We start from the raw sequence: 14,998 nt of genomic DNA, 5'->3' as shown, positions 1-14,998 counted from the left end.
GGGCTGGGGCTGGGGCTGGGGCTGGGGCTGGGGCTGGGGCTGGGGCTGGGGCTGAGGCTGGGGCTGGGGCTGGTGCTGGTGCTGGGGCTGGGGCTGAGGCTGGGGCTGGGGCTGGGCTTGGGGCTGGGGCTGGGGTTGAGGCTGGAGCTGGGGCTGGGGCTGGGGCTGGGGCTGGGCTTGGGGCTGGGGCTGGGGTTGAGGCTGGAGCTGGGGCTGGGGCTGGGGCTGGGGTTGGGGTTGAGGCTGGGGCTGGGGCTGAGGCTGGGCCTGGGGCTGGGGCTGGGCCTGGGGCTGGGGCTGGGGCTGGGGTTGAGGCTGGAGCTGGGGCTGGGGCTGGGGCTGGGGCTGGGGTTGAGGCTGGGGCTGGGGCTGGGGCTGGGGTTGAGGCTGGAGCTGGGGCTGGGGCTGGGGCTGGGGTTGAGGCTGGGGCTGGGGCTGGGGCTGGGGTTGAGGCTGGGGCTGGGGCTGGGGCTGGGGCTGGGGCTGAGTCTGGGGCTGAGGCTGGGGTTGGGTCTGGGGCTGGGGCTGGGGCTGGGGCTGGGGTTGAGGCTGGGGCTGGGGCTGGGGCTGGGGCTGGGGCTGGGGCTGGGGCTGGGGTTGAGGCTGGGGCTGGGGCTGGGGCTGGGGCTGGGGCTGGGGCTGAGGCTGGGGCTGGGGTTGGTCCAAAACCAGTTTCACCGTCCGGCTGCTTTCCAGAACAGTGACCCTGGAACTCTAAGCTTTATTGTATCCAGCTGTTCCTCTTGTCCTGTGTCCCCAGCCTTGCTGGCTTGTAAGCAGAGGGTCTCTACTGTCCTCCCTGCCGGTCCCTTCTGTACCCAAATATAACTTATTCTTCCATCCCCTGTCCTGTCTGCTAGCCGCTCCCTCGCTCCCAAGTGCTTTAGCTGCCCATGGTTTTCAACGTAGCCATGGAGGGCTGGCCATTATTATAGCTTCCTCCAGGGCTGGATGAGTCTTGCTCAGACTAACCCTTTGCTCTAGCATATGGGAAAGACATGCCCTTAACTGTGGGTGAGGTGGAGTCTGTGGTCCTCTGTGAATATGGCCTTGGATCTCATTCTGGTAAATGCATTTTCTGAGCAATGAAGACAAATGAGATCCCCCAAGGAGACTGCGCAGTGGAGAGGCCTGATGACCAGGTTAGACCCCTCTGAGACTCCCATGTGGGAAGAAAGAACCAATCCTGCAAGTTGCCCTCTGACCTCATGGGCTGAACTGAAGTCTGGACTGAGGGGCCCTTGGCTCCTCTTTGGCTATCGGGCCTTCTTGAAGACCTGCTTGTACACTGAACCCTCATAGCCAGTTTCTGGGTATAGATGAGGAGGAGAATAAAGACAGAGAAGGGTTCTGGTCAGTGGGAGCTCACCCCCTTTTCAAAGCCCTCGACTTGTGTCCAGGAAGTATGTAAGGATTGTATCATCACTGCAAATCCTCATATTTTCCTGGAAAAATGAAGGTTTCTGGGTCAGGGAAGTAGAATAATGGCTGCCTCTAGCTCTCCAGTTGTGGTTTATGGATGGTCATTCAAAGTGTCGCCAGGACCTCCCTTCCTCTCTCTAGACTTGTTCTAAGTGCTTTTGATGTTTGTCCTTCCCACTGTCTTGGATGGGTTAGGGTGGGGTGGAGAAGTGACCTTGGCGTGGGCAAGGGGATGCACCTTCAGTGGCAGGATCCTTCCCAGACAGGCATATCTGGGTCTCTTTCCCAGCTCCAATCTGTAACCAGTGTCCCAGCCCCCGCTGGGGGTCTGCCCCTTTCTGCACACACACCAGTTACTCCTCCTCCCGGGGTTACTATTGTCTATGGGGATGAAAGAAAAATTGGGGGAAGGACATCTCAAAATGATGCCCAACCAACCCTGTCTTCAGCAGCCTCTTTTCTTCTGAGAGATGCTCAGATGAAGGCCTCCCCTCCCGTATTCCTAAAGGCCAGAGGTTTGGGGGCTGAGTTATCTCCATGGTTGATGTGAAGGGCAGAGGAGCAGAAGGATACTGAGAGCAGAACTGGAGAGCCGGGTGATGACGCAGTAGCATCGTCCAGACACCACTGTCTGTTTTGGAGAGGTTGGTTGGGCTTTCCTTTCCTTCTGAGTTTCAATGCCAGTTGACAGGCCCCTGGAAAGGACAGAGCAGTGCCCCTACCTCCCAGCTTGGATTCCAGTAGACCTTGATGGATGTCTCCAGAGGGCAGGCTTGCCCAGTCTTGGACCTGTGGATGATCAGTATTTAGGCATCAGACATCTGACGAGAGTGTTGGGAATGGAAGTAGGGAGGGAGGAACCGGGTCAAGGGAGTTAAGAGTTGAATTAGAGAGATAAGAAATTGGGAGCTTACCTCCTCTCCTCTCCTTTCTTCCCTTCCCCTTTCCTTCCTTCCTTCCTTCCTTCCTTCCTTCCTTCCTTCCTTCCTTTCTTCCTTCCTTCTTTCTTTCTTTCCTTCCTTCTTTCTCTCTCCCTCCTTCCTTCCCTCCCTCCCCCTCTCTCTTTCTCTCTCTCTCTCTTTCTTTCTTTCTTTCTTTCTTTCTTTCTTTCTTTCTTTCTTTCTTTCTTTCTTTCTTTCTTTCTTTCTTTCTTTCTTTCTGAGAGATGAACTTAGGACATTGTGCAAGTGCTCTACCACTGAGCTGTACCCCCATTTCCTTCCCTTCTTTAAAATGTGAGTATGTTCATATCTGCGCAGGCATGTATGGTTGAATGGTTGCTGCCCACCTCCTGAGAGACAGGGCCTGTCATTGGCCTAGAGCTCACCACTTCTAGCCAACAGACTGGTTGGCTAATGATCCTTTGAGATCCTCTTGTCTCACCTGCCTGGAGCTGGCATTGCAAACGCGCACAGCATCTGGGCATTTTTACGTGGGTTCTGGGAATCAAACTCAGCACCTGCACCAGCAAAGTAAGTGCTTTACTGACTGAGACATTTTTTTCTGAGCCGTGCAGCTCTCTTGTTGTTGTCAAACTGCCTATGTTGTTCAGACTGACCCTGACTCTGTTGTCTAGTTGGGCTTTGAACTTGCAACCTTCCAGCCTTGGCCTATAGATATTACAGGCTTGTGTCACTAGGCATGGTTCATAATTGAGAATTTCAAGGAAGGAAAGAAATGTCGCAGAAGTCAGAATGAATGTTGATGCCTCCGAGAGGCTGTAGAGAGAGCTACGGTGAGGAGCTGGCGTGCCCTCTTCAGTGGCTTTTGTCTGGAGTGTAATGAAGCATCGCTGAGTGATTTAAGCTAGCGGGTGACACGGTCATTTCACTTTTTTGATGGACCCTGAGGCTACAGGTAAGGTGGTGCAGCCTGCGTTAGAGGAGGATTAAGACTAGGGACCAATTTGGGGCAGGTGAGAAACAAAGACCTTAGTTAGGAAGAAACAGCAGACAGACACTTAGCAGAGAGCCATAGAAATAAATCATAAATATCAGCCACATATGCAGAACATTCTAGAAGACCTACTAGAAGACCAAAGAGAAACATGTAAATCTAACTTTAGGAATGGAATTTTGTTTAATATAAACTATTCAAAATATTGTCATTTCAGCATGTGATCAATAAGACAATCAGACATGTTTTTGATGCTATTTTACAATGCAGTATGCATTTTAAACTTATCACTTTTCCATTTGGACTAATTACATGCCAAAGAGCTACTATTTTGGCTAGTGCAGAAAGTTATTCTGGATGTGCTCTCTGTGTGTGTGTGTGTGAGAGAGAGAGAGAATGAGCGTGAGTGTGTGTGTGTGGGTGTGTGTGTGTGTTTGTGCATGTGTGTGCCTGTGTGTGTGCTTGTGTGTGTATGTATGTGTGTGTGCACACGCATGCGAGCATGAGTGTGTGTGCATGTGTGTGTGTATGTGTGTGCATGTGTGTATGTGTGCGTGTGCATGTGTGTGTATGTGTGCGTGTGTATGTGTGTGTATGTGTGTGTGTGTACACGGGAGCCATGAGTAAAAAAACAGGGACATCAATCAATGTGGCATAAGGTCTGGCTGGTGACTGCCACCCACAGACACAGTAAATACAAAAGTGCTCTGAGCCCCAGGAAATAATGCATTCAAGTTTGACCTTGAGCCCACACATAGAAATGTCTTCTAGACAGTTGAGGACATCACTCCGGGGCTCAGGCAGTGGCTGTGGCTGGAGAACGAATGTCAAGGACAGTTTACAGGTGGCAGCAGAAAGCACAGGAACTTTGGCTTAGCTCAGTGTACCCGCAAGAGAAAGAAAGCCGGGGACAAAATCCTGTGGGGACCCTGGTGTTAGGGATAATTAGAAGGGGACTCTGGCTGCAAGGGAGACTGAGCAGGACGGTGTAAGAAGCGGGAAAAGTGTGTGGAAATGTGGCCAAGGAGACAAGGTGAGAGAGACTCAGACGAAGCCAGTGCTACCGGCTCCAGGATGAACAGATGGTGGCTCATTGCTCTGTACTGTTGGTTCCTGAGACTGATGATGCAAAGGGACAAAGAAGAGACTGGGGACACAGCTCGGCAGTTTAGTGCGCTTTCTGCTCTTCCAGAGGACGTGTGTTCAGTCCCCAGCTCCTGCATGGTGGCCCGTAACTGTCTGTAACTCCAATTCCATGCTAGCAAAAATATTCATCCATGTAAAAATATTTAAAAGAAGATGAACTAAATAAATGATTCTATTAAAGACATAGAACGGGTAAGGAAGAAGAAGGGAGGGGCTAGGGGAGCACTGGAGTTTGTTGGTCCCAGGGACTGTTATTTGGGGATCTCGTGTCCTGCTTTGGTGGTCATGTCCCTGGCTTGGGCTGGAGGAGTCACCGTGCTGACTCATCTGTCTGTGCCCTGTCAATGCAAGGGAAAGTATCTGACATTTTCATTTACCCATGAAGCTTAGGTCCTCCTCAAACTCCTTTCCCACCTCAGGCTCCACAACGTAGTTCCGGAAGGTGCTGAGAGTCTTCTTCAGCTGGTGGCTGATCTCCTTGTCCCCACCCCTGCCCTCCAGCACCACTACCTTTCTCAGACTACTTGTCTGAGGGGGCTGCGACTTAGTAAGCGCTCTCCTGGCCAGCCAGGTGCTTCCTGCCTGCAATAGCTCTGTCAAGGCTGTGAGTGAGAGGCAGGGGAATGGATGCTAAGCCGTCAGGTGGGGTGTAGGGTGTCTGAACCTTCCAAGGTTGTCTCACTCCAACATGGCTTCTCAGTGGGACCTAGAAGACGAAGAGAGTAGGAGGAAGGGTCTGGAAGAGTGAGGTTATTATTTAGGACATCTAGGTAGTGTTCCAAGATCTTTTGGCACAGGTAAGGAGTCAGACATTGTTCCCAATTTAGACAGGAATAGACTGAGGAGCCAGGGGGGCTGTCTGGAGGAGGAGGCTCACAGGTCAGTCCCCACACGGTGTGAGAAGGTCCAGCTAACCAGGTCTTTAATAGGGCTGTACCCTTGCTGCTGTAAGAGGTGCCCCCACCCTGCCCCACCCCAGGGATGAGCTCAGGTCTGCTGTCTGTAGCCCTGGAGGGAAGGAGGGGCAGGGATTTCACAAAGTCAGGCCTGGCTTCAGCTTTTCCTGTGGAATGACCTTGGCACTGTCAGTCATTCAAAACTTGGACTTTCTGAGTGTCAGTTTTGGCCTTCATGCAGCCCCGAGGGTGAGGGTGTGGGCTCCCACTGGAGGCTTGCTGTGTGTGGAGTTGAGCTCCAGCTTTATTCTTAGACTGAGGGGAAGGGGAGGGAGGGGGCATTCAGGGGTGTGAGGCAGGAGGTGGGGGCAGCCAGGGGACAGGAGCCACATTTAAGAAAGGCCTGGACCCTAGGCCTTCTCAGCGCCCTCCCTCCCCATTGGCTGGGTATGGTTCTTGGTCTTCTGGGGCGCATATGGGGAGGCCGGGGAAAAGACGCTCAGTGAGGGACGAGTCCCGGGTACCATCAGCCCTCGGCCCTTACCAAGGCCCACATAAGGGCTTGGGGGTGGATATTGAAATCATTGTACATCCTGTCTGCAACTGCCCATGTGACTCCCAAACTGACCAACGATGTGGGGCAGCTCCATCACAGTTTAAGGGGGACAGGGGGTGGGGTGGGGAATCAGGGACTGTAATCAGTAAGAAAAAGAGCGAGGTAAGGGCCCAGACGCAGGGCAGCAGGGAGTCCCTCCTCTTCCTCACCTAGGGCTCTTGCCATCTGGTTTTTCTTTTCTTTTTTCTTTTTTTTTTTTGGTCTGTCTGTCTGTCTGTCTGTCTGTCTGTTTTTCTGGTCCTCTTCTGTCACCCACAGGGCCCTGAGTTGGAACTGAAATGCTAGACTTTCATACTCCAGGTTTTGCCTCCAGGTTTCCAGAAAGCACGTAGCAGCAAGGACTCGCTAATGGAATGAGCTGTGAAAAGAGGTTAATGCAGAATTGGGGGTGGGTGACGTGGGTACTGCCTCTCTTGGCCACCCTCTCAAGTCTCTTGACGTCTCTGTCTCACCCCACCTCCTGCCTTTCAGCTAGGTCTTCTGATGTCCTTCGTATCTTCTACCCCCTCCAAGGCTTCCCTGCTTCCTCTCTAGCCCCCGCAGTTCCTCTGCTCCCCCAGACTGCAGCCAGGGGAAAAAGCCCTAACACATCCTCCCGCCCCTGCTCCCCAGTCGCATTGGTTCCAGAACCCCCCTTGCAGCACCTGGCGCCCCCAGTCTCCTGATTGGCCAGCGGCCCCATCAATCCTCGCCTGGCTGTGCTGACGTCATCCTGCAGTAGCGGGGATGGGGTGGGAGTGAGAGAGAGCGAGCGAGGAGCGAGATTGAGGACGCTGAGCTGGAGACTGAAGAGAAGCTACTGCAAGTCCCCCAGCTCAGCCACCCAGCGGGTCTGCACACATCTGCTCTATGGACTAGCGTGGTCAGCAGGCTCCTTTTCTAATCTCGTCCCCCTGCCCTCCCCTTGGGGGAAGAGTCTCTGCATCTCTCCCCCAAGGTGGCATTAGCGGGCTTGAGGCTCCCAGGGGATAGCGACGCCTGGCCTGGCGTGCTTAACACCGCAGCACCATGACCCTCCTGCGGGTGTCCCTCTTGCTGGCCTCTTTGCTTCAGATCAGCTCTGGCAACAAAGGTGAGCAAGACGGGGTTGGGGGGGCCTCTGAACTGGAGTGTCAGGCTGAGCAATGTGGGGGTGAGGAGGGATGGGGATGTTGAGGCTCTCTGGCGTCTGAGACAGGTGTCCTTCCTTTCCTTTCTGACCGCCCCCTTTCTATCCTTTCCTTAGACCCGGTCTCACTTCCCAGGGTCAGCTCCTCCTCTCTGGCCCGTCTCTACATGTGCATGCCCGGGCATCCTGCTTGTATTTGGTCTCTATTCCCACCTGCCGTCTCTTTTCCCCCCTCCCCCAATTCCTCCATGCTGGTAGATACCTCCCGTCTCAAAGGGACTTGCTCCCCGAGGGTGATGTTCCCTCGGGTTCCGATTCACTGGGTGTCCGTGCACACTAAGGGCGTGCAGTGGCAGATCCAGCTGGCTGTCTTCATCCCTTCCTGGGGAGAAACTGTACCGCAGCTCGGCAATTCCGAGCACGTATGTCTTCTCCGTGTCTCTCTGCATCCAAACCCTTCTGCCTGCATCCGCTGGCTTGTGGGTTACCACAGCTGCCCTCTCTGGCAGACAGCAGATAAATTCAGCTGGGTGAGACTGTCAGAGGGAAGGGGAGGGTGGGGCCAGGGGCAGAGGGTTCAGGTAGGTAGAGGGGGTGATAGGCTGAAAAGGGCAGAAAGGGGTGTGGGGGTTCTCCAGGAAGGAGGTGAGAAGGGAATCTGAGGAGGGAAGGGGAGATGAGGGGGGGGGGAATAAGAAGTGGATCAGAAAGGAGAAAGGTAGAGGCAGAAGTAGGAAAGGAGAGAAGTGGGGGAGCAGGGAGCCAGGAAGCAAAGATGAAGAATGGCTACAGGGCAGCAGGCAGACATAAGGCAGGGAAGGGAGGAGGGCTCATTTGCTAAGGGCAAGAAGATGGGTCGCAGGGTGCCCGGCTCTGCCCTTGGTGTCCTCTGCTCTTCTGTCTGCCGTCTCCTATGTCTGACTGGAGCTCCTACCTCAGGGTGGTCCTCAGGCCTCTTCTCACTTCCTGTTTGCCCCCCCCCCCCATATACCATCTTGAGGCTTTTTCTTTGGCCGTTGGGGAGAGGGTTACAGTGGTCATCACCGTGAAATGGAGAGGCCTGCAGATACCAGGATGTTGGCTGGGCTGTGGTTTCGGGAGTGAATAGAAATCAGAATTTCTCGCTCATCATGAGATACTGGGGTGAGAGCCCCCCCCCCTGGTGACTCAGTTTCCCTCTGAGAGCATAGGTAGGCATAATAGAGTGACAGAGAAGAGACAATATATGCTTCCCCTATAACATCTCAAGATCTTGAAGGAAGTTGGTCCTGGGGAAGAGACCACCCTACTTGAGATCAGTCTGGTAGGAGAAGGTGTGATGTGGGACAGACAAAATCAGGGTTCAGACAGGTCTGTGAAGGAGCTGAGGGAGTGTGGGGTGTGGAGGTTTTGAGAGGACCTAGAATGTTCTGGTTATGGCTGTATTCTCTTGGGTGTGGGGATGGGAAAGGAGGGATTTGCTGTGTTTCTAGGCCAGCTCTGTAATCCCTCAGGATGTGGGCTCTGCTGGGTCCAGTCACAGTGATGATTTCTCTGTTCTGTCCCCTCCCCTCTGCCCCCTCCTGCTGTCCTATATAATTGTCTTCATTCCTTTCTCCTCTTCTGGGAGAGTGGCCTGGAGTCTGGTTCCAACTCAGAGAAGTATAGGGTGAAGGGTTGAAATTCAGCAGGTGGGGTGGGAAGGGGAGTCAACCCCCGAGATTTCAGGAAACTGGCCTCTACTCTTGCCCCCAGTCTTAACTCTCCTCGTCCCTTCTTGGGACCTTTTGAGGACCCACCAGTATTTCCTGAGTCTCCCATCACCCTTTGCTAAGTTTGCTAAGTTAAAAAGACCTTATAGGAGATTCTCTACCCTAACCATGATTCTCAGAGACAGGCAGTCTGGAGTTTGGGGGGTCCCTCCCCCATAGGAAGGTAGTTGCCTTCCTGTCTGCCTCTCCCGCTATAGGAGAAGGCTGTGACCTCCTAGAGAGTCTCTGGTTCCTTCCGTAGCTCTTCCTTGTCTGTCTGGCAAGGTGGCACGGCATGGAAAGGGTGTTGCCAGTGGGTGCAGGCTGAGTAAGGACAGTGTCCTGGGAGTGGAGGTGAGCTCACGGTCTCTCTTCTCCCTGGGGTGGGGCCAGCCAACAAACACAAGCCGTGGATCGAGGCCGAGTACCAGGGCATTGTCATGGAGAACGACAACACGGTCCTGTTGAACCCCCCACTCTTCGCCTTGGATAAAGATGCTCCCCTGCGCTATGCAGGTAACTGGCAGGGTTGAGAAAGCAGGTGGGAAGGCAGGAGAGAAGGGAGGGGTGGGAGGTCCTGGTAGCAAGAACATTGGGAAGGTAGGCATAAACCTGGGGAAAGAAAGCATCAGAGGGAGGGGGTACAAGAAGGGGAGGGGGCTGCACTGAAGAACTTGGGGTGTAATGGAGGATGTCTGGGTTGAGCAGTTGGGGATTAAACACATCTTTAGATGGTATAGACCTTTGACCTGCTGGCTCTGAGCTTGTAGCTCAGGGAAACTGGAGGCCATTGATATTTCACATCATCAAGAGAAAGGTCTGGAGTTTGGGAGGGTCTGTGTAGCTGGACATGGTCCAGCCAAGGCGTCTGAGGGCTGCTCGTGTAGAACCTCACTTCTTTTCCTGCCTTGCCAGGTGAGATCTGCGGCTTCCGGATCCATGGATCTGGGGTACCCTTTGAGGCTGTGATCCTGGACAAGGCAACAGGGGAAGGGCTGATCCGGGCTAAGGAGCCCGTGGACTGTGAGGCCCAGAAGGAACACACCTTCACCATCCAGGCTTATGACTGTGGCGAGGGACCTGATGGCACCAATACCAAGAAGTCTCACAAGTGAGGAAGGCTATCTGCTATGGGACCCTCTCCCTCTGTCAACAATGCTCTCTCAGAGACGGGGCTGTCCTTTGCTAGCTAAGACTGGGATGCTCAGTTGAGCAAGCTTAGTCATTGCAGGATAGACCAACCCAAACCTGGGGATGGAACCTCTGACCTCACCTAGGCCTGGGAAACACTCTGCCAACGGCCTATATCTCCAGCCCTAAATTTACCTTTGCAAAGTTACTGCTAATCATAAGTAACAATGCCCATTTTATCCTTTCTCCCATGTCAACTGATGATTGTTTGTTCTAGCATAAAAATAATGCTTTCTTAGTCCCTGACCATACTACCTGTCACCCCCACTCCTGCTATTCATAGAGTTTGGGGATCTCTGGTCAAGGTCACAAGCAGACACAAGAGTTCCGTGACATCTCACCCCACTTCGTCTTTTGCAACCTAGGCAATGTGCTTAGCCTTTCTGAGCTTGCTTCCCCTTGTCTATGACATAGAGATGTCGCTGGGTGTATCACCGGAGATGGTTTGTATAAAAGCCTTCGCACCTGCTGCACAGCACGGGGCATTGTGGGGATGGAGAGACAAGCAAATTCCACACTCAACCAGACCCATCCATTTCACATGCCCCCTCTGGTCCGTTTACAGCACGCAGTATATATGGGGCTCCTGACCTACACCTGGCTTGGACGGGACAGGGAGGGTAGGGGATGATTTCACCATAGAGGGGGATTGGGCCTTAGACACCAACATCTGCCACCAGCTAACTACTCACTTGAGAATGGGGAAAAGATCAGTACTAAGGAGTCCTGGATCACTGAGGATCAGTACTAAGGAGTCCTGAATCACTGAACGTCGTCAGACACCACAAGGGCCTTTGTGACTTAGTTTCCTATTTAGAGAGAAGACCTTTGTCTCGGAACCTCAGAGCCTGGCTCTTGGCTCGAGGCAAGGGATAGAATGATGTTCCTAGCCTTGGCCCTGTTGGCCTGGGTAGGGCCATGGCTGACATGTACAATTTAGGCAGGTGAACTACTCAGTTCAGACAAAGGACTTCCAGTCAAACACCATGTCCCTGATGGTTGGTTTTAACTTTTTTTTTTTTGTCTGTATCTTTTTCATTTCTTGGTAAGACTAGACTTTTTTTTTTTTTAAGTCAGGGGCCTTTTGAATTTTTTTTTAAATATGTATTTTAGTTTGTTGCCTTTCCCCTCACCTTGGCATCCTAATGAGGGTTCCTAGATACACTCAGAGCATGTCTGTTATGGAGCGTGTGGAAAGACAGACAGGGCAGTTGAAAGGCATTGCAGGAGCTCGGAATCTCTTCCTCATCTCCTACGAAGCCTTCTGGACAAAAATCACCAACATGTTCTGGTATTGTCCAGGGCTTGTTCCCTCTCCCTCAACGCCATTGGTCCTTCTCCTTGAGCCCTCTCCCCTGTATGGTTTTATGTCTGTTATGCACAGCCCAGTGCCCCATAGTGTGGGGATGAGCAGTCTCAGGGGTAGACAGCCCCTCCCTCCTGCTCTCACTCCTGATCCGATCTCAGAACTCACAGCTGGCTAAGACTTCTGTATCTATTCCGCTCCTGTGTGTGCAGGGCAACCGTGCATGTTCGGGTCAACGATGTGAACGAGTTTGCCCCAGTCTTTGTGGAGCGACTGTACCGTGCTGCAGTCACCGAGGGGAAGCTGTATGATCGCATCTTGCGTGTGGAAGCCATCGATGGTGACTGCTCCCCTCAGTACAGCCAGATCTGCTACTATGAGATCCTTACACCCAACACCCCGTTCCTCATCGACAATGACGGTGAGCTTTCTCTTGGTCCCTAGCTGTTCCGCATCCTCTCCTCTCCCGATGACTGACCTCTCTGTTCCTGCCCCTCCCCCAGACTCTGATTCCCCTCTCTGCCCCTATGTGAGGCCCCTTTACCCCCAGATACTTCCTTTCCACTTTAGGAAAAAGTGTCTGTATGTGTTGAGACTTGGCTTGCCTAGTATTCCCATGCCTTCCTCTAGAGCAGTGGCTCTCAACTTGAGGGTTGTGGCCCCTTTGGGGGCTCCAGTGACCCTTTCACAGAAGTCACATATCAGAATCCTGAATATCAGATATTTACATTACAACACAGTTATGAAGTAGTGATGAAATCATTTTATGGTTTGGTGGTGGGGGGAATCACCACAATATGAGGAACTGTATTAAAGGTTCCCAGTGTCAGGAAGGTTGAGACCCAGTGCTCTAGTGTACCTGACCTGTCTGTCCCCCATTTTCCACCTCAGGAAACATTGAGAACACAGAGAAGCTACAGTACAGTGGCGAGAAACTCTATAAGTTCACAGTGACAGCGTATGACTGCGGGAAGAAGCGCGCTGCTGACGATGCTGAGGTGGAGATCCAGGTGAAGCCAACCTGCAAACCCAGCTGGCAAGGTGAGGAACAGGACCTGCAGGCAAACCTTCTGTCACATTGGCTTTTATATTATATTATATTATATTATGTTATGTTATGTTATGTTATGTTATGTTATGTTATGTTATGTTACGTTATATTATATTATAGTATTTATGTATATGAGTACACTGTAGCTGTCTTCCGACACACCAGAAGAGGGCATCAGATCTCATTACAGATGGTTGTGAACCACCATGTGGTTGCTGGAAATTGAACTCAGGACCTCTGGAAGAGTAGTCAGTGCTCTTAACCACTGAGCTGTCTCTCTAGCCCCATTTTTTTTTTAAATTTTAATTTTTCTCCTGTCCCATCTGATGACCGTGGAAGGTAGACCAGATGCTGGAAGCACATTTCCAGACAGGCTTCTACCCTGGCCGTTCTTCGAGGAGCAGCAGACAATTGGAGCCGCAGACAATCCGCACACGGCGTGAGGGACTTACTGCCTTACCATCTGCCTTTCTCTCTGCCTCACCTGTGCAGGCTGGAACAAAAGGATTGAATACGCCCCGGGAGCCGGGAGCCTGGCTTTGTTCCCTGGCATCCGTCTGGAGACCTGTGACGAACCACTGTGGAACATTCAGGCCACCATAGAGCTGCAGACCAGCCACGTGGCCAAGGGCTGCGACCGAGACAACTACTCAGAGAGGGCTCTGAGGAAGCTCTGTGGTGCGTGCGCCTCACTTCCCACGGGACCACCCCGTCCCATCCTTCCCTCACGTTCTCTGTCCCTTTTCTGAAACTTGACTCCTCTGGCCATCACAAGTATTGGTATCTCCCTGGGTGTTGAGGCGTGTGGGTAGCTTTTGTGCTCCAAAGGGTAGGTAGAGAGGGCTCTGATAAAGATGTATCATTGTTGGGCCTGCCGCTAGATGCATCACAGAACAATATCTGGGCGCAACGAAGAGTTGGTGGTTGGGTTCAGTTAATGAGAGTCATTTCTAAAAGAAAGAACTCTCCCCCTCTTGTTTTTGAAAGCCTGTAAGAGGGGGTGAATAGGAGGTTTCCTATTTCCTTTCCATTTCCTCATCCGCCGCTTCTCAGCTCTGACACCTGTCCCTTTTGGGGCGTCTGCAGGTGCTGCTACTGGGGAGGTGGACCTGTTGCCCATGCCCGGCCCCAATGCCAACTGGACGGCGGGGCTCTCCGTGCACTACAGCCAGGACAGCAGCCTCATCTACTGGTTCAATGGCACGCAAGCTGTGCAAGTCCCTCTGGGTGGTCCGGCAGGGCTGGGCTCTGGGCCGCAGGATGGCTTCAGTGACCACTTTACCCTGTCCTTCTGGATGAAGCATAGCGTGACTCCCAGTAAGGGGAAGAAGGAGGAGGAGACCATTGTGTGTAACACAGTCCAGAATGGTGAGCCCTAGCCTGAGGTAGCACACTGGCTCCTCGTGGTGCATCTGTCACTTGCCATTACCCAATAAGGACTGTCGGCAGGTCTTGTCCCCTCCCCTCTTTTAATTTTAATTTGTAAGTTGACAAGTTTTTTTTTTTTTTTAAGGACAATCTTGCTGTATTGCCCAGGTTGGCCTAGATTGGCTCAGGTTGGCCCATGTTGACCTTCAACTTGTTGAGTCCTCCTGCATCAGTGTTCTGAATGTTGAGATTACAGGAATGCCTCATTGTACTTCCCTGACACCTTAACAAAAAACATATGGGAATCTCGCCATGTTTTGCAGGCTGACCCTGAGCTCCCGGGGCTCACGAAGTCCTAATGGCCTCCCTTTTCCTAGTTGCTGTGACTGTGGCAGACACCATCATGCCCAGGTCACAGGCCGGTTTCTCCACCCCTGTAATTCTGTGACTTGTTGAGATGATATTTTGAGAGCAGGAACCTTTGAACCCTTTTCTGTGAACTTTGGCCGGCGTTTGACTCCTGTCCCCTTCCTGCCCCTAGAGGACGGCTACTCTCACTACTCACTGACCGTTCACGGCTGCAGAATCGCCTTTCTCTACTGGCCGTTGCTTGAGAGTGCACGTCCGGTCAAGTTCCTCTGGAAGCTGGAGCAGGTGAGGGGGGCTCTGAGATGGATGGGGCTAAGTTTGAGGGGCTCCCAAGCCCCCTGGGGTTGTGGTTGTTGTTGCTTTGCTGGCCCTTTCTCTAACCTCAGTCCCTGATTAGTCTACCCCAGGCTGTCTTGTTTGCAGGGCGTGCTGCCTAGAGAAGCACTCATGGGTTGAAGGGACATAAGGGCACGCTCGACTAAGCCTGGCCACCATCGTGGCCCCTGTTTTAGTCCATCTTCTTATATATAAACCATATAGCAGTATGTGTCCTTGATTCTTAGTTTGTAACCAGGAAGGCAGGTGATGCTGGGGTGAAATTTACAGCTTAGGGTTCAGTACTGATTGGGAAGCTGTATTGGTTAGTTTTGGTTTTTGTTTGTTTGTTTGTTTTTGTTTTGAGACAAGGTCGCTCTACATAGCCCTGGTTGTCCTGGAACTCACAGAGATCTACCTGTCTCTGCCTCCCACGTGCTGGGATTAAAGGTGTGCTCAACACCACCCCACTAATATTTTTAAACTTTGTAATTTTTCACTTGGTAGTATTTTATTGTTATTAATTTTTGAGGCAGGGTCTCTTGGTAGCCCAGGCCAATCGAGAATTTGCCTAATAGCAGAGG

At 52.4% G+C, this 14,998-nt stretch overlaps 1 protein-coding gene across 1 annotated transcript in view; it reads left to right on the top strand.

The window, feature by feature from the left end:
* The first annotated feature begins 6,719 nt into the window (after positions 1-6,719).
* Positions 6,720-14,998, top strand: part of Clstn3 (calsyntenin 3) — a 34,396-nt gene continuing 26,117 nt past the window's right edge. Inside the window, exons 1-8 of the mRNA XM_052174810.1 lie at positions 6,720-7,048; positions 9,208-9,330; positions 9,730-9,925; positions 11,524-11,732; positions 12,203-12,352; positions 12,855-13,040; positions 13,449-13,730; positions 14,272-14,384. Of these exons, the coding sequence (XP_052030770.1) occupies positions 6,985-7,048; positions 9,208-9,330; positions 9,730-9,925; positions 11,524-11,732; positions 12,203-12,352; positions 12,855-13,040; positions 13,449-13,730; positions 14,272-14,384 (1,323 nt within the window). The 5' untranslated portion in view covers positions 6,720-6,984. The remainder of the gene's footprint in view (positions 7,049-9,207; positions 9,331-9,729; positions 9,926-11,523; positions 11,733-12,202; positions 12,353-12,854; positions 13,041-13,448; positions 13,731-14,271; positions 14,385-14,998) is intronic.

The sequence above is a fragment of the Apodemus sylvaticus genome, chromosome 2 (genome assembly GCF_947179515.1).
Source record: "Apodemus sylvaticus chromosome 2, mApoSyl1.1, whole genome shotgun sequence".
NCBI lineage: Eukaryota > Metazoa > Chordata > Mammalia > Rodentia > Muridae > Apodemus > Apodemus sylvaticus.
This window is presented reverse-complemented; position numbering and strand designations above follow the sequence as displayed.